At 41.4% G+C, this 19,822-nt stretch overlaps 1 protein-coding gene across 1 annotated transcript in view; it reads right to left on the reverse strand.

Annotated features, from left to right (window-relative positions):
* LOC126440160 (probable WRKY transcription factor protein 1) overlaps positions 1-19,822 on the reverse strand; it is a gene marked incomplete at its 3' end in the record, with an annotated part of 101,422 nt that overhangs the window by 55,732 nt on the left and 25,868 nt on the right. The window contains exon 3 of the mRNA XM_050090603.1: positions 10,993-11,751. Coding sequence (XP_049946560.1) covers positions 10,993-11,751 — 759 coding nt within the window. The remainder of the gene's footprint in view (positions 1-10,992; positions 11,752-19,822) is intronic.

The raw sequence follows: 19,822 nt of genomic DNA on the forward strand, positions 1-19,822 counted from the left end.
TACGAGTGTAGGACAGTAAATCTTTGACGAGGGCTGTTTGGTTGAATCTGGGAGTGGGGCTGAAGGTGAAGCCTTTGGATAGGACAGAGGTTTCGGATTGGGAGAGAGGTTTGGAGGAAAGGTTAACTACTGAATTAGGGTGTTGTGGTTCCAGATTGTGTTGATCGGAATTTTGAGGTTTTGGAGGGAGTGGAGCTGGAAGTGGGAGATTGAGTAGATGGGAGAGACTGGGTTTGTGTGCAATGAGAGGAGGTTGAGGTTTGCTGGAAAGGTTGTGAAGGGTGAGTGAGTTGCCTTTCCGGAGGTGGGAAACCAGGAGATTGGATAGTTTTTTGAGGTGGAGGGTGGCATGCTGTTCTAATTTACGGTTGGCCTGTAGGAGGATGCTCTGAACAGCCGGTGTGGATGTGGGAGAGGAAAGATTAAGGACTTTTATTAAGGATAGGAGTTGACGGGTGTGTTCATTGGCTGAGTTGATGTGTAGGTGAAGGATTAGGTGGGTGAGGGCAATGGATTGTTCAGTTTGGAACTGGTATAGGGACTGATGGAAGGAAGGGTTGCAGCCAGAGATGGGAACTTTGAGTGTGAGGCCTTTGGGGGTAATGCCAAATGTCAGACAAGCCTGAGAAAATAAAATATGCGAGCGTAATCTGGCTAGGGCGAAGGCATGTTTGCGGAGGGAATGTAAATAAAACTTAATGGGGTCATTGTGGGGGTGTTGTGAGGGTGACATGGTATTAGAAGGTGGAAAGTGTAACATGAGGTGAAATGAAAATGAAAATAAAAATATATGGGGAGAGATAAAGGTGAACCGGAAAGAAACTGGAGATCTGGAATGAGAAAAGGCGAAAAGGAGTTGGTTACAGCTGGGCTATGTTGGACTTGGGTTGGTAGACAACGATGTGCATAAAGGTTAGGTGGTTGTGTTGCCGCCAAAACACGTTAAAGGACGGAGAAATTCGGGAAAATTTCGAAAAAATTGCGTGTAGTATATTAAAAGGAGTGGTATTTTGGTGGCAGATTATGAAAATGAGGCTAACAATTGTCTGACGAAGAAATAATGGCGTTAAAACCCGTGGGAAGCGGCTAAAAATGATCAGTGATGTGGGAAAATCGGATATGGAAATAAAGCGAAAGTTATTAGAACTGGCCGAAATGGTGGTTTAAAAGGTGAAAGGAGCTGTTTGTGAACTAGAAACGGTGGATATTATAGCGGCGGTAGTGCTGAAAGCGGCAAAAAAATTTTTTTGGTTATGGTTTGGAAGTGGGTTACGTATTATTGAGTATATATATAGGCGGGATAAAATAGTATAGCAGATTACGGTAAAAAGGAGAACAGATACTGTTCTTTTGATGTACTGTTTTTCTTCTTTCTCATGAGATAGTGTACTGGAGACATTTGTTTTCTTTTCCTTATTTTGTCTTGAATGTCTCAGTAGTTTCTTGGAATTAATTGTTTACAATTATTTATGGAGCTGTCTTTTGAATAATGGGTAGGGTGGTTATGAAGAATACAGTCAGCAGAAATAAGGTTTCTATGGTCTACTTTATAACATATGAAAGCTGATCACCTCTAAAATGAAGGTGCTGGGAGTGTATAGTAGAGTGGAAACAACTGAAGCATGTGGGATGAATGTGTCAATGCTTTTGGAGAGAATGGCTGATAATACAGTATCACTTCCTGTTCACTAGATTTGTCTCTGGTGCCAGTACCTTTGTTCATAAAATATTTCCCATCAAGACTTTCACTACAGTTTGATACCAGACCAATCTGTTCGTCTTTCTGCCTCACCTCTCTACAGGGAGTCCAGCAGGGAGCTGCCTTGCCCCCATCTGCCACCCACACTCATGGTCATATGTCCCACCTAATGTGGATGATCCATGCACAAGGAGAGAGATGTGCTCAGGTAGCCATGAACAATAGAACTTCATTGCAGCACAGAAGGCACATGATAATGTTGGGCAAGTGAAACAGCTTCCTAGTGCAAGCAACATAAAAATACTCCTGATATGCTGTAAGGTTGTCACTAATGTGAGCTAAGCTGAGCACTGCAAGCTGCACTGATGATGTCCTAGATTCCAATGTTGCTGTGCTCAGAGGAAAAGTTTTGACTGTAACAGCAGCCAAAAGTATGAACTGTCATCCCCATGGAGGAGATGGCAGTGCCATCCATGAGGCACACACCTGGAAGGAAAATACAGAAATTGGGCCAAGACATCAGTAAGGAGGGATGATGATGTGGAATGGAGCAGGCAGAAAGATACCAGGATGAAAGAAAGAAGTGGCACAAGGCATTTGAACACGGAGCAAAACCATTCAAACACTATGCAGAAGCACTTGAACACAGAGATGAAGGCTACCTAATGGATCACAAGACACTGGTAAAAAGCTTCCAGAGAGAAAAAGGAATTATAAAAGCACAAGAAGAGAGATGTTCCTGAGTGGACAAGAGGAAGAGTGTTTCATTGCGGCACAGATGGTGCATGCCAACATGAAGCAAATGAAACAACTTTGTGTTGAAGGCAAGGTAGTGAATGCCCTGATGCATGAAAAGATTGCCACTAATATGAAAACTATTCTTGAAGCTTCCAGTTGAGCACCCTGTAACAACTGACAAACACTGCTGTAGGTTGCACTGGCAATGCCAATATTGTGGGCTGCATTCTTATTAATATAGTCATGCATTCCAAAGTAGATAGTTGATGTCGAGTCTGGAATTTGGGTTGGCTGGTGAGCCTCTGTACATTCTCCTACAAAGGCTATGTAGTGGAGAAATACTGTTAAGTTGTCCAGTGTCGCATGGCTCCAGGGTGGAAACCGTGCAGTGGCTGTCATTGGCAAGATCCACTGCACTGAGGGTGAGTTTCAGTTTCAAGCCTGTTAAGATGCCAGCAACTGACATACCTCTGTTGTGTGGCATAAGGCAGGATTGTAAAGCACCAGCCAGATGCTACACCACCCACTTCCACCTCATTCCAATTATGTCTCCTAATCCATCCTGTTCCCATACGCATCAGATTCTCTTTCTGTCTCACCTCCACAAAAAATCCACCTGAGAAATAATCTGCCTCACCTGCCACTCATTCTCCTCACTACTTGTACCCATCTGTAAGTAAAGAAAGGAGTGTTACATTGAATGTGTTTGATGTGGCATTATTACTGCACAAACAGCAAAAATGTGGTAAGTGATAAACATTTTTGCTATTACTTTCTGTGGGGTATCTGTGAGAGAAATTCATGATAATTTAAAATTGTTGGGGAAGTTTTCTGCAAAACACTAAGTGCTCTCATTGCCAAATACTGGATGAATATAATGTCAGTACATGAATGCAATTAGTGAAGGTGCATAAACAAGCTTACACACAGTTCCTAAATGTTAAACATGAAACAGTGTGTTAACTGTGTAACATAAGATTGTATGTTTTATAAAGCAGATAAGTACAGGATTTTAAATTTTAAAATTTGAGCAATTTTTATGTGAAATGATGACAGTAAATATTTATTTGTCCCTGCCAGTCTTCAGATAGCAAGCGTGCAACTGGAATAAAGTTCTGGCTTTCTGTAACTCGGTAATATTGATGGTTGTTTATAATTGAGTAGATTAGATGCTCAATTATACACTGATCCGTAGGTTTTCTAAAAGATAGAAACAATTGATTCTGTTCTTTATCAGGTCATGTTGAAACACACTTAGTTTATCACTAGTTTGCTTTACTTGTGCAGATAAGGTATTTTTTATGTTAACACGCAAATTCTTTTTTTGTCAATCAGGCCCTGCTGAGGAGGAAGGCACACGTCCCATCGCTCAGGTGAGTGAAAGTAGTGGATGCACGTATGAGACTGGCAGAGCAAGTGTGATTTTCACCAGTAGCATATAAAGTTTGGTTCTGTGGCATGTAATGAACCCCACACTGCTTCCTGTCCTCCTCCCAGGGTGAGGACACATTTCATCAGCTCAGGGCTTGGAACCGTTAAAATACTTCCTCCTATTCTGAGCTAATCTGCACACTACCCACTTGCTTAATCAAATAAACTCCTTTATTAATATCCTATTCATCTCCATTACAGTCTCTTTGCGTCTCCCATGGCAGTCTGTTTCCTGACATCACGAACTTTGCAACTTCTTTAGCACTGTTAACTGAAATGCTATCTCAAGTTAAATTACCTGCTAAATGACCCAAAAAATATCTCAAAGACCACTCATATACTGGCTCTTAATTTAAAACGAGTAACTCTCTTTAATTATTAATGTCAAGTCATGTGTCATTGGTCAGTGTACAGAATCTTACTGACAGCTCAACTTCATCTTCGTTCTCCTGATGTCATGGCAGTTGTCATGATGCTGACAGTTCTAGGGGGAAGGCACATTGCTGAACAAGAATGAGACAGCAAGGAATAAACCCATGGACTGGTTGTTTGTGTTGCCATCATCATTTGTGAAAGTGGCATGGTTGGACCATGTAAAATTTGGGAATTCGTGTGGATGCTGATAACCACGCCGTAGAGTGCCCCCTAACCAGATATCATCATCATCATGATAGAATAAAACACTGAATTCATCATGAACTGTGAAGAACGATAAACTAATTATCATTATCCAACCCTGCAGATATGCTGCATCAGTCTCCACTAGATTTTGTGTGTTTTGGTTGGCAGGTGATACTAGAGGAGGCCAAAATGCATGCGTTTTAACTCACACAGGCTGGCGTGAGGTCTGTAACAGGACAAGGAAATTAGAATTTAGAAAAACGGACTTAGCTGGTGGAATACTTAACTTTAATCCATTAATGATGAACGTCTGTCTTGATGGTACATGATTCACAATATCAATAGTAACTGATATGGGCACCTTGCTAGGTCGTAGCAAATGAAGTAGCTGAAGGCTATGCTAAACTATCGTCTCGGCAAATGAGAGCGTATTTTGTCAGTGAACCATCACTACAAAGACCGTTGTACAGCTGGGGCGAGTGCTAGGAAGTCTCTCTAGACCTGCCGTGTGGTGGCGCTCGGTCTGCAATCACTGATAGTGGCGACACGCGGGTTCGACGTATACTACCGGACCGCGGCCGATTTAAAGGCTACCACCTAGCAAGTGTGGTGTCTGGCGGTGACACCACATTAGTGACAACAGAAAAGGGTATAAAAGTTTAAAGCCACCATTTGAAATAAAATAAAAAAAAAAACACTTTGTGGTGGTGACCATTGTTCATCGGTACTATAGACATTGTGAGATGTACACCTTCACCAAAGCGATGTGTTACACCATAGTTGATATTCATTAAACATGACAATAAATATTCCTTAAAATCGACACTTACCACTTACTGTTGTCTAAAATGCTTGCTGATCGCAGTTGGGAACTGAGATTTCCCCATTTTTGAGCAAATATCACAAACACAAATGACAGGTACTCGCAATCGCAAACACGTTTCAAAGTACCTTTCTAGAATGATATCAGACTCATTCTCCTCCATACATTCATGGCCTGTCAAACTTCCTAAACTCTTCTGAAAATACTTTCCTGCTTGTGAAATAACTACCAAGTGAACTACTTTGAGAGGTATACTTGTCATAGTGTTTGTTATGTTTGACAAATGTTGATTAGTAATTCAATAAAACTACCTTAGTGTACTTAAGCACGTGCATCACAAATTGTGCAGTGTGATTTCAAAGTAACTGTTTAGTTACTTTTGTTGTTAGGGATTTACTTTCAGTAATATTAATATAGGTCTCTGGTACATTAAACAGAATCGAATGATCATTCTTGTGATCTTTCAGATCTTGCATTGACTTACTTGCCAGCTCCCATGACCATGGCAAACAGTCCTTTATCCAGTAAGTGGTTTCTTTTTCATACATCTTGTTGTTTAGGACCAATATGTGGCACAAATCTTAAAGGTCATGCAATGTGTCAGATAAAATAAAATGTTTAAGAAACCAAAAAAGAGGAGCCATAAGTTTATGTAAATGCAATCAAGAACGTAACACAGGAATGGCCGCTGAGGTGCCACCTCTCCATTTCTTCCCTCCTCCTCTTTGCTAATCATGACATTATTCCAATGGAATACTGGTGGCCTTCAATCCAAAAAGATGACTTGCGGCTGCTCTTGGAATCGCAGCCTCTGCTAGATCTGTGCCTGCAGGAAACAAAATTGCATCCTCAAGACTGATTTGAGCTTTTGTATTTCTTCCCAGTCTGCTTTGACTCCCTCTCTCCAAAGATGGCATTCCATATCGTAGGAGGAGAGTGGGGGGTCATGTGGCTCATATGGAAGGACGTTCAAAGTCAACCCTGCTACCTGACTACCCAGCTTGAAGCTATACCTGTCCGCATTTTACTTCCTCTCCTGAACTTTTCCATATGTACTGTTTGCATCCCTCAGTCATTCGGTGTCATGGACACTCTACATCCAGCTTACTGGCCAACTGCCTCACCCCTTTCTGCTGCTCGTTGACTGTAATGCACACCATTCCCTTTGGAAATCTCCCAGAACCTGACAGAGAGGTGCCCTCTAGGCTGAACTTCTCAGTCACCTTAACCTCATTTGCCTTGTCGTGGGAGTACCCATCTTCCTTTTATACTACATGCACTCCTACCCATATCTGGAAATCTCCTGCACTGCTCAATTTGCCCATCATCTCATCACTGTCTCTAGTACGTACTCGAGCAACCATTTACCATTTGCTATCCATTTTCTGACTCCTACCCCACATATATGCACACCGAAATGGCAACTTTCTAGGGATGACTGGAGATTTACTGTCCCCTGGCACCCTTTGAGTGACATAATTTCTCCAGTTGTGATGGCCAGGTAGAATATCGTACAAATGCCATCATTACCACCACACAATATTCCATTCTCGCACTTCATCTTTACTGTGCCATGTCCCAGTGCCTTGATTGACTGAGCTGTGTTGTGACTCAACTCACATGCAGAGATGTGTTCTCCATGTTTTTAACCATCATTCTATGATGGCAAACTGCATTCATTATGAACAGTTGCATGCACAGTGTCGTTGCACCCTTCAGGATAGCAAAAATCTAGCTAGATTTCCTTAACTAGTTCTTCTAACAGTTCCACTACCTCAATTGTTGTATGGGCCCTGCAGGACCAAGATCCATTGGGCTGCTATTCTGCGGAGATTTCAAGCTCCACCCACTATCATTCTGCCTTCTTCCACCAAAAACAAGTGGAGGAGGCTTGGGTAGTACCCTTATTTTGGCAGATTAGCGAGTGCTACAAGTTGCCTTTAGTATGATTGGGCGAGAACTTGCTCTCACATCATATCGATCCTCCAACACAGTGATGGATGATGTTTGCATTCAGATGTTGCTAAACCTTTCTTTTGTGGGCAAGCACTTGCTCTTTCTTATGTACAACTGCATCTGGGCAGAGGGCACCGTTCGCCAGATGCCAGCATAGAGACACTGTCATTCCCATACCCATACCCAAGCCCAGTAAGGAAAAATACCTTCCTTCTAGTTACTGCCCCGTTTCTCCCACAAGCTGTGTTTGCAAACTGATGAAACATGTAATTCATGCCTGTCTGGTATAGTGACTAGAGTGTGGCAATTCACTGACCACTGTACCGTGCGGATTTTGAGCAGGCCGTCCTGCAGCTGACCATCTCATCACTTTGTCAACGTGTGTCGCGAATGGTTTTCTGTGGATATATCAGACACTGGCAGTGTTTTTAAATTTGCAGAAAGCCTAAAACACCTTCTGAAGGATGGGTATTCTTGATCTCTCTACATGTGGCACATCTGAGGCCGCATGCCCCATGTCCTTCAGGTACTTTTAAAGTATTGATTTTTCAAGGAATGTTGGTACTGCCTTGTCAGACACCTTCACCAGGAAGTTGGTGTGCCTCAGGGTACTGTTTTGAGTGTGACCCTCTTTGCTATTGCCTTTAACTTTATTATGTCCTGTCTCCTGCAGGTCATCTCCAGCAGTCTACTGTTGCCCACCCCTACCCTGTTACCCTCCCACACCCTGTCCCAGCCTCCTCCTTACCCCCACATGATTGCCTGTTTCGTCATGTGCAACTGCTCGCAGCCTGGTTTCAGCTGCCAGAGAGTGTGATCACGTGTGTGAGAGTTGCATTTGCGTGAGTATGTGAGTGTATGTTATCTATATATAACAGAGGCCTTGTTCACTGAGAGCTCACTTTCTTACAGTTTTTTTTTTTTTTTTTGTCATGCCTGTGTGCCTTCCATGGTATTGTTAAATTCATTTCTGAAGAATTGTGATGGCTCGAGGCATTGAGGTGCTGGGGTAGGGGTCAGTGTACACTCATCAGCAAACAAACAATTGTGCCTTATTATACAAAAGCCAGGAAAGATCAGACCATTTGGCAATAGTGCCGTAAAAACCAGACCAGGGATTGATCTCGGGGAGATGAGTGTCATTGGTGTGGTAAATGTGAGGTGTCTGATACTGACTCAGTATTCGTGTATGCCCCATATGCTAGTGATCGCTTACTTAACTGCATAGGTTATTGACCTGACTCTCAGAAGGTTCAAATCACTGACATAAGCACACTCTTAGCCTTAGTATATTTATTGGCATTCAGGTTCTAAGTGCTCACTGTCTACCATTCAAGCAACTAAGAATGGAAGACCAGTTTTACCAACAAGTTTTTTGTATTCCACTGCCACTCATATTCTTCATTTTGCAGCTTGAAAATATATCTCTGCATGTTTTAGAATGAAGGTTAAGGCCTCAAAATTACCTGCTCTTCCCAAATCCATTCTCCATGGTGAAATGATAGAAGCATTGCACGGTAACCTGAAGGTGCAGAGTTCAAAGCTACACATTTCCATTTTTTAATTGTTTTTGCAAATTCACTAGAAAGAGAGGGACAGATTTTTGGACATTTATGCAAATAATGGAATTGAGTGTCTGAGTAATTAAATAGCTGCTCTTGTTGCGGATGGGCTTCACTCTGTTTCAGATACATTTATTACAGTACCTGTAGCTAAAGTCATGAAAGTTATAATGTTTTATGATAGAGAAAATAACCAACAACAAAAGCAACATTTGAAGAGCTCTTCTTAAAAGACAGAATGAAACATGAAACCTTTAACAGTTCATGATAAGAAATGTTACACACTACTACAACCACACTTAATACTTACCATCCTTAATTGTTTAAAGCAGTGGTTAAAATTTCCCAGAGTACTTTGACAAAGTGTGAACAAATAATGATGTTCTTGTGCACCTACATACAGCCATTAAAGCTCTAATGAATGGGCAGGCAGCATTATTAAATTAGTTATTAACATTACTGGGTCAGCTACTTGTCAGAGAATATTAACTATAATCTATTAGATCTATTATGAACTACCAGAAAAAAGAATGCCAACAATTAAAAGCTTCCAGATGCATTTGAACTCGGATGTTGGCATCTTAAGTACTCACTTATGTGCCTTTACTGGTGTAGATGTAGAATGAGAGCCAAATTTGATATAGCTATTTGAACACAAACCAGACCTCATGGCAAAGAATAGAAACAGTGAAACTAATGATTCACAGTATCATCCAGTTGCAGGCGTAGGTAAGTAGAGTGTTGCAACAAAACATTTGATCATATTCCATCAGATCTCATCTGTCACATGTGCCAAAGTATAACTTCACTTTCCATTACAATGCTTGTGTATATTCCAGCAAAATATCAACATTGTGAAGTGCACTTCCACAAACATTTCTACAGCAAAAAGAGATAAAATTTCTTCCCTGGGTCTACAATACTATTCAGGTTTTCATCACACGATGTTTGTCTTGTATGGGAGTCCTAGTGTACTGCATATCGTGCTCGAAAAAGGGAACAGGAAGAAGGGGAAGATAAAGAAGATGATGGCGAGGTGAGTTGCAGTCTTGTGTTAAACCTTCATAGCAGCAATAGTTGCGGGCACAGATCAGCGTCATTTCCCTAAATTGCTCCAGGCAAATGCCGAGATGGTTCCTTTGAAAGGGCACGGCCGACTTCTTTTCCCATCCTTCCCTAAACTGATGAGACCGATGACCTCGCAGTTTGGTCTCTTCCCTCAAAACAGCCCAGCCAGCACAGATCAGTGGAAGATGTCATGGAAGGTCTTAGAACATCACTGAGACCCTAATTACAAGTAACAGACATAAGAAATAAATGAATACACCTTTTGTTGTTGTTACCCATGCCCTGGCTCCAACTCAAACCATTAATGTTTGCTTGACTGTGATATTCCTGTGGTGCTGCTTGTGAGTGGATGACTGTAACTGAGGTATTGTCAGAGGTGTTAGTCATCAGAAATGGCATATTATTCCAATGCTGATTTCTCTCTTGTCATGCTGATAAATGGCAAAAATGTTTAAGGAAATTTTGTTCAAATATGTGGCCTGTCCCCAGTGTAAGCTGTGCAGGGTTCAGCAAACGTCTGCAGTATGCAGATGATTTGGCTTTCCATCCATTCTTGTCACATATCTGGCAGAGTCGTGAATTTCTATGTATCCTATGTTGACATGACAAATATTAAGGGGTAGTAACGTGCATTTTTAAAGCTATACAAATTCACCCCAAGGGTGACTATGGGAATGGAAATTGCCTGAGTATTGGGAACTTTGGATGAAATATCAACCTGTGTGATTGATGAATCTTTGGAATGGCAGAAGTCTACCCCTACTGTAAACAGAATTTTAAAGAATTTTGTTGAAGGAGGCACTATCAGCAGAATGCCTGGCTCAAGATAATGAGCACACAGCAGGAAAACACATAGCTTGCCTGTAAGAGCCAACTAATCCCTCCCCTAGATACGAAGCAGTTGTAGTGAGTGACCAACTTCCCAGTTCCAATGATGCAGTTCACTGAGGGCCAAGGAAAGCTGTACTGCACGCACAATGATCCACTATAAAACAGGAACTCAGTGAGGAAATGTGTTACACTGGCTGGCAGCCACAGAGCTCCATCTGAATGCAATGTGGAAAAATGTACTTTTCACAGATAAGTTGTCTTACCAAGACCAAACAGTAGTTTAGCAGCCCGTTGGGGGCGTTGGTTTCCCCGTTGGGGGCGTTGGTTTCCCCGTTGGGGGCGTTGGTTTCCCCGTTGGGGGCGTTGGTTTCCCCGTTGGGGGCGTTGGTTTCCCCGTTGGGGGCGTTGGTTTCCCCGTTGGGGGCGTTGGTTTCCCCGTTGGGGGCGTTGGTTTCCCCGTTGGGGGCGTTGGTTTCCCCGTTGGGGGCGTTGGTTTCCCCGTTGGGGGCGTTGGTTTCCCCGTTGGGGGCGTTGGTTTCCCCGTTGGGGGCGTTGGTTTCCCCGTTGGGGGCGTTGGTTTCCCCGTTGGGGGCGTTGGTTTCCCCGTTGGGGGCGTTGGTTTCCCCGTTGGGGGCGTTGGTTTCCCCGTTGGGGGCGTTGGTTTCCCCGTTGGGGGCGTTGGTTTCCCCGTTGGGGGCGTTGGTTTCCCCGTTGGGGGCGTTGGTTTCCCCGTTGGGGGCGTTGGTTTCCCCGTTGGGGGCGTTGGTTTCCCCGTTGGGGGCGTTGGTTTCCCCGTTGGGGGCGTTGGTTTCCCCGTTGGGGGCGTTGGTTTCCCCGTTGGGGGCGTTGGTTTCCCCGTTGGGGGCGTTGGTTTCCCCGTTGGGGGCGTTGGTTTCCCCGTTGGGGGCGTTGGTTTCCCCGTTGGGGGCGTTGGTTTCCCCGTTGGGGGCGTTGGTTTCCCCGTTGGGGGCGTTGGTTTCCCCGTTGGGGGCGTTGGTTTCCCCGTTGGGGGCGTCGGATTTCTATGAGAGGAGCAGGAATGCTTCCTCAGTAGCAGGCCGTATGCCCACATTTTGAAGAAAGTGGTGCTGCATTTAGTGTGAATGCTATATTGTTTACGGGATCTCATGCTACAGGAAGAATATTCACTTGTGTATAGGTCTGCTCATTCAACTGCAGCTGTCCAACATAGACATTAATGTAATGGACTTGCTGTGAGAGACTGCTCACATGAACACAATGGAAATTATGTGTGTGTAAGTAGCACGAACACACAGAGAACTGGCTGTGAAACACACCATTTATAGCTGATGCTCTTTTGGACTGCTTTTTTTGAAGCCTCGGTGGGGTTGCCTCTTCTGACAAATGGGTCCAATGCCTCACAGATTCAGTGCCAGGGTGCATGACTGAAGTCAGAAATAATGGGGCATTCTGGATAAAATGTTATGGACTGAGAACATTTTACTTTCTTTCCTTGTTCTGCTGTGCAGTGTTCTGTCAGTGAGAGCCAGCACAAAATCTCTTGGTGACGGAAAAATATCAAAGATGAGAGAAGGAAATTTGAGCTAGTTCTAGTTGGCATTATCCTTGTACCTGAAATAAATTTATTTTAATTTAATATTTTGAGTATTACATTCTCTTTACTTGCTCTCTGCCTACACACATGAAATGAATAAATCAAGAGTGCCCCTTTTTAGGGCTATTTTTTGTTATGTCAAATTCATCTCCCTCCCACTCTATTGCCACCCATCGGACTCGGCCAAAAATGTGCAAAATATATCTTCTCTCTCTCTCTCTCTCTCTCTCTCTCTCTCTCTCTCTCTCTCTCTCTCTCTCTCTCTCTCTCTCTCTCTCTCTCTCACACGCACACGTGCACGCACACGCACACGCACAGGCAAATTAGAAATTGGAAAGTCTCTCATGACCAAATAAGAAAACAGGGCGGTAGGATAATTTGTAGTTTCTAAATGGTGTATATATATAGAAATCGGTCTGTATGTTGCATTTATTTGATGGAGTACATGTGTTTCCTCATGCTGTATGTAGAATAAGAAACAATATGCCATTTAATTTCTGTTGGACAAAACGTGTTTATTTCTTGTCTGAATCCTGAGCTACAGCAATGAACTTTGTCCAGAGATTGTTCTTCCTTCATGTAATTGAGGAAAAATGCAACTGTGGACACTGCATCATGTAATTTCCCCATGCATCCTCCACAGCCTGACTAAACACAGCTTTGTTAGAGGCCATCTGATCTCGACTGTCGGTCATTTGTCCTAATCAGTGCTACCTAACAATAGCAAGACCGTGCACTCAATTTGCTTACTAAATCACAATTTGTCTTACATCACTGCACCCTTCAGTAAGAGTGATACATTTGGTGAGTGGGAAGTAACTATACTGCCACTCATCTCAGACACTTCATACTTGCAGAACTGCAGTGCAAAAGGAGGGAGGTAGGGTGGGTGTTAGGGAGGTAGGAGGGAAGTCAGTATGGGACTGATGTAGCAGAAAATCAGTTTGTAAAGTAAGCACCACTTGGTATTAGGCTCATACTCATGCAGTTTATGGACTGCAGTTGTTCTTGTTGTTGTTGTTGTTGTTGTTGTTGTTATTGTTATTGTCAGTCCGAATGGGGTTTGATGCAGTTCTCCACTCTGGTATACCTTGTGCAAGCATCCTTGGCTCTCGGTAACCATCATTAAATTCATTATCATGTGTTTAAATCTGGTAGGAGGCATACAGTAATGATTGTAACACAGTACCACATGGAATGACTTCAGTGCAGTCACTGCCACCAACTTCTGTACAAATAACTGGTCAGAGAATTCTGTACTGCCTTCACAAAGTGAATAAAAGTACTTGTTTCTCATGAGGTACTGCAGTGCTGGAAGTTAAGCCGCATCCTGTTAGCAACTGACACAAGCTGAGTGGACCAAAATCCATTTAGTTCACTTTCAGAGGACTAATTCCAGACCACTACTGTAGCTCCTCAATGAGCTATGGACATTTGTGGACGTGTTTAGTCAGATGTTTTTACCTATTTTTCCACTTTTTGTCTCCATTTTAATTTCTTGTATTTCCTTTGTTTTGACTGCCATAGGGACCCTAGTTGTTGGGCTGCCCCAGTCCAATTATGCTCCTGCTCAAGTCACTACTGGACAAAAAATTCTTATTTGCAGTTTCCTCTCTATTGGATGTGTTCACATTAGTCACATTATGTTGCTGCTGTCATAATATCAGCTTCCATCCCTGTTAGCCATGACCACAGAGATATGCATGGCCAAAATACAAAGTTGCCTTCAAAATTGTCCACAGCAACTGCTCTAACAGCTTCCCAATTAAATGATCGAATATACCAAAATGGGATAATGATGCATTGCCTGTAGTTCTGTCAAACTGTGCTCTTACAGATTACTTTAAAGACTTCAGTTTTGAAATTTCCTTTCCCCTCCAAGTGATGTAGGACTTGCCTTATGCGTGTCAAGGAATCCAAATTTACATTGCAGTTGGATTTTGTGTAAATGTTACATTAGTTTCTTGTAAAAGTTGTAACAGCAGTCCCTGACAGGAATGCCTCATGTTAAGTCACCAGTACTGAGTACCACACTTGTTGATGATAGTTTTGTTGTTTAAGCTGTGTATCCAAATTGGCATATAGTTCCTTTAGTTGCTGGATATAAAATTTTCCAATTGTTTAAACTCCCACACCTTTATGCTGGTTCTTCATGCAGTCATTGTTGCTCTCTGCAGTGTTACTATGAATATGTGCTAGGCTGTTACAGTATTTGTGATTTATGATGCCGTATATCATTGCTACCAATGTCACATAGTACACATTCACTATGAAACACACAAGTCTCACTTGTTCTGTGTGTGCAGGTACAAATCAGTGAGGCTGATACACTGATGCCAGTTGCCACTGATGCATTTATATGGGAGAATGCCATCAATAGCGATTTGGATGCCTACAGTGCTATACTTCAATCACATTGCAGTCTGCTGTAGCAGTGTGAACAACAAGAGCTATTCAGTGTAGTTTGGGGGCTAACTGAGCATGTGCTAATCAACACAAAATACATAATTCACATAGAAAATAACTATCCAAACCCTAACCAACAATGTGCCTTGAACAAACTGCTTGCATCTGTAAGAAGGTCCCTAACAGGGTAGTGTGACTCAATTGAAATGAAAACTTATGTGCTGGCCACGCATGTTAAGTATCTGTGGGCATACCCTCAACACATTAAACTTCCTTACCTCTGGGGCAGCTATTAGCATGTTGGAATCCAAAATATGAACTTTGATGAAGAATTACTCTAACACAACAACACTCTGGAACAGGTTAGTACACCCCTAAATAGACAAAGCTCATAAAATCATAATGTATTGTTGAGGCCAGTGTCCTCCATTTTTTTAGGTATGCAGTCATTACAATACTTGCAGATAGTTCAAAGTGTTTCGATCAGGATTCTGGGTATTCATGTGGCCTTTATGGCTTCCAATCAACATCACACTACTAATACAAAAGAAAGTGAGTCACATAGTTGTAAGCTGCCACAACTCTGCTACACTACATGGCATGTCATTTGCAACGTGTGCCACGTGAACTGCTGTGGCTCAACACTTTGGGATCTGCTGGTTCTCAGTAACTTGAAATCCAATGTAGACACTATCAGAATTGTACATGACATAATTTCTCTATCTCCTAACTGTGACAGTCTGTAATTTTATAATGGTCTGTTATTCCTTTCCCCTTTCATGAGGGGTGTTCATTCCAGCAAACTAAGCTGTACCATTATTTCGGTGACTGGCAGTGTCCTTACACCAGCCTCCAAACACCAATGTTGCCTTGCTTTTTGCGGGCACCTTTGTCCTTCTCTGTGACAGTGGCTGTATATGGCAGCTGTAATGAATTCAGACAATTAAAATTAAAATATTTTGTGGTTCTTCACTTGGATCATTATGCAGTTTTCATCAATCTCACTTTTATAAAATTTCTCATGTATTTACTTGCCACAGCACCTGATTCCTAATCTCCATCACTATTTTAGTGTAGCAACTTCTTGACATTAAAATGAGCATTTGCAGTGAGAAGACAACCACTGCCACATATCAAGATGTTTGATTTACACTCAAATTCTGTTGATGTAAAGTTATTCAGCTTCTTAATATTTTTGCAGATGCCGCAGAAGTTGAGGATGGAGGAACTGTTAGCAGGTGAGATATTTGCTTCCTTCAGTAGCTTAATTACACATTAAAGTTATGACTTTAATATTTTATTATGTGGTACTTTATTTTTCATCTTTTTCTTTGACATTAATATTCCATTGGTGGTGTGCTAAATAATTTTTGTGAAACAGTTTTTCAAAATTCTATACTATAACTTAACACTGGATGTTAATTATGTCATACATAATTCATACTGAAAATTGGCGGTGTTATTGTAACTACGAAAGATTGGTTATAAATGTGCAGTAGCAATGAAAATGTGTCATTGTAATGTTAAGCAAACATTACAAATAGGCACACTACGATAAGTAGTAATGAATTTTGCCACCTGACTGATGTGTGAAATAGCCTGACCCATCTGGGTGCCACAGTTACTCTCAATCCCTCACCTGCCAAGAGTGTTATTGACTACCCGGTGACAACATGCTACTGAGTACAAGGTGGCTGACTTGTTGGTGGCTTCACAACTTGTGTACTGCATTCTTGAGACCCATCTCATACTCCTCTCACCCCCTCTACTCCCATACCAGCTTCCCTAATTTGAAAATTTTGGAGTTCCCCTTAACTTAAGTTTCACAATCCTTCCCTCAGTACTAGCACCCCTACACTGCCCTTTCCCATGCCTAGCTCTGTACCTGTACCTGTACCTCCTATGTTACACCCTCTGCCACCCCATCCCCTCTATGACATTTGCATTAAATCTGTCCACCACAACTCCTCACACAGTTGGCCTGCAGGTTTATGACAATTTATCTGATTGGCAGAGGGACAGAACACAACAAATGTTATTCCAGGCTTAGCCTTTTACTGCTTATTTCCAGATTAACCCTTTCATGGCCAATCGAACATCTTAGGCTGATGCATAACACTGTAGTGTTTCCTACAAGTTAAAAAACTCAGACTATACATACTGGAGACTTAAATCATCATAAATAATACAATTTGTTTCGCTGTTCACTTCAGTCTGTTGGGATAACTTTCTGAATCCACAACTGTAGAAATCATGTGATTTTGTAGCAAAGAGCCATGTTCAAAGTGTATTTTCACCCCAAAGGAAGTATGTCAAGATCATTGAACAGAGAGCAGAGAAGATGAAATCTGAGGGTGCAAGATCAAATGAAAAAGGTGGGTGCAAAATGACTTCTCAACCCAGTTGTTCTATAGTGTTTGTTGCCAGTCTAGCAGAATGCTGGTGACTGTTACTGTGGAATAGCACCACTTCACACAGTCTTCCTGGATGTTTTTCTGGGACTATATCTGCAAGATGTCTGTTGTTGACAATAAATACCAACAGGGAAGTTACACCTCATGAAAGCAACTCGTAGTACACCACATGGTCACGTACATCTACATCTACATGATTACTCTGCAATTCACATTTAAGTGCTTGGCAGAGGGTTAATCCAACCACAATCATACTATCTCTCTACCATTCCACTCCCGAACAGCGCATGGGAAAAACGAACACCTAAACCTTTCTGTTGGAGCTCTGATTTCTCTTATTTTATTTTGATGATCATTCCTACCTATGTAGATTGGTCTCAACAAAATATTTTCGCATTCAGAAGGGAAAGTTGGTGATTGAAATTTCGTAAATAGATCTCGCCGCAATGAAAAACGTCTTTGTTTTAATGACTTCCATCCCAACTCGCATATCATATCTGCTACACTCTCTCCCCTATTACGTGATAATACAAAACGAGCTGCCCTTTTTTGCACCCTTTCGATGTCCTCCGTCAATCCCACCTGGTAAGGCTCCCACACCCCGCAGCAATATTCTAACACCGGACCTCTCCACAATATCCATAACATTATCTTGTGTGGATGCTCAAAAGTCTATGTGGCACTGCTGCTTTGTTTGGATTAAAGCATTCGTTTCCGTTCTTTCTCTTACATTAGCATAAAAACAAAATTTCTAGTCATCAGTAACAATACAGGTTAGAAATGGTCAGTGGTATTCACCCACTAATCAAGAACAAGCAAGAGGGTAATGTACATACAGCCAACCACTGATTTATATGGTTTGGCATGTGGTACCCATATGCTTTATTGTTGAACCTTCTCCTTTGTATTCAAATGCTGCACAGTGACGGAATGGTCATACTTCATCACATTTTCTGGTTCTTGAGTGCAATGATGTGCATCATCGTGGATTAATGCATTCAGATGATCTTCATCAAATGCTGAAGGTCTTTCTGAAAATGGAGGGTCAATAATGTCAAAACAATCATCCTTTAAATTAGAAAATCTTTCCTTGCCATGCTCTGTCCCATGGCATTATACCCATACATGGTGAAAACGTTACCATTGAAACCACATATTCATAAACACCACTGTTCTCATTTTGCCCACTTAGCCATTTTAAATTAAAATGTAGCAGTGCTTTGTGTCAACATAATATTCATAGAATGACAATTTACCTAAAAGAATGTGTCCACATTAAGTGAGAACAAGGTAATGTACTTCGTAAAAATGGTGGAAAAGACAACTGTATCCTTTGATCCCTAGGCATATGAACTTGTCTTAGATCACATGTAATGCCCCCAACAACACAAAACACAATGATGGGAAAGGCTGACTTAAAGCATACATTGTGTGCTCACTCTTACATTATTGGTATCGGCTGCATAAGTAACAATAACACAGTGCACAGTGTTCACTTAAGACGTCTCTCTGTTTTTGCTCCCAACATTTAATGTTCTAATGATGTACCAACATCATAATGCATTGATGATGGGTGGTTTAAATAAAAAATATGTACAAATGAAAAGAGCTTCGTGACAAGGCTGAAGATATATCGGTACATAGGACACTGCATAGAACTATATGGAACATTGTAGATGTAACTGTAGATGTGCTCCAAGGAAGTGTGTGGGGCCCTTGATATTGATGTTTTATATTAATGACATCACAGACATTCTTCTTCTTTTTGTTTTTCTGTTTGGGGTATCTAATGACCACATACTAATTTCAATGCTTCCTCCTTTGTTCTTCTTCCAGGTTTCCTTCGTCTTCACTATCTATCCTTTTTTCTTCCTCAGACCATTCTGACCCTGTCTTCCTCTTCTTCTTCCTGCCTTGGAATGCTTCCATTTGCAACACTTTCTTCTTGAAATCCTATCATTCTGCTGGGTCTTTTTCTTGTATTTCTTTCCAAATCTTTCCTAACTACTTGAATCTGTCCTGTTGTTGACATCTTGTCCCAAAGATGCTTAACAATATGTTTGGTTAACCTGTTGCTGTTCACTCTGTATAAATGTCCAAAAAATAATAGTCAGCTCTTCTGCAGCATTTCAGTTGTTTTTCCTATGCTGCAATATACTTTATTACTTCTTAATATTCATACTTATGGATTTCCTAGCAGTCTGAGTATTTTTCAAATGATTCTTAATTCTAGGACTTGAAGTTTGTATAATTCATAATTCAACATTAAACATTCACTTGCATAGAGACATTCTGGTTTTACTACTGTGCTGTAGTGCTGTATTTTCAAATTTTTAGACACACACATCTTGTTGTAAATGTTCATGTTTATATCATATGCTTTCTCCATTTTACATACTCTTTTGTCTACAGCAAATATTTTTGAAGCCATTGCCTTGAATCTTTCCTCACAAATATTTAAATTTATAAACCCTCTTTATCAGTTCATTACCTGTTACTAGGATTTCTGGGTCATTTTTTTATGTTTGTCCTAAAAAAAATTTTCTACAGAAACTTTTAAAGCTGCTTTGTTAGGTATTCCTTCTAAGAGGTTGATTTGTATTTCTGAATTTGTTATATTTTTATAAAGAATGGCATAATCATTTGCAAATACTAGACACTGAATTTCAGTATCTCTTTTTCCTGAAGTCTCCAGTC

Source organism: Schistocerca serialis, unplaced genomic scaffold, assembly GCF_023864345.2.
Source record: "Schistocerca serialis cubense isolate TAMUIC-IGC-003099 unplaced genomic scaffold, iqSchSeri2.2 HiC_scaffold_1352, whole genome shotgun sequence".
Taxonomy (NCBI): domain Eukaryota; kingdom Metazoa; phylum Arthropoda; class Insecta; order Orthoptera; family Acrididae; genus Schistocerca; species Schistocerca serialis.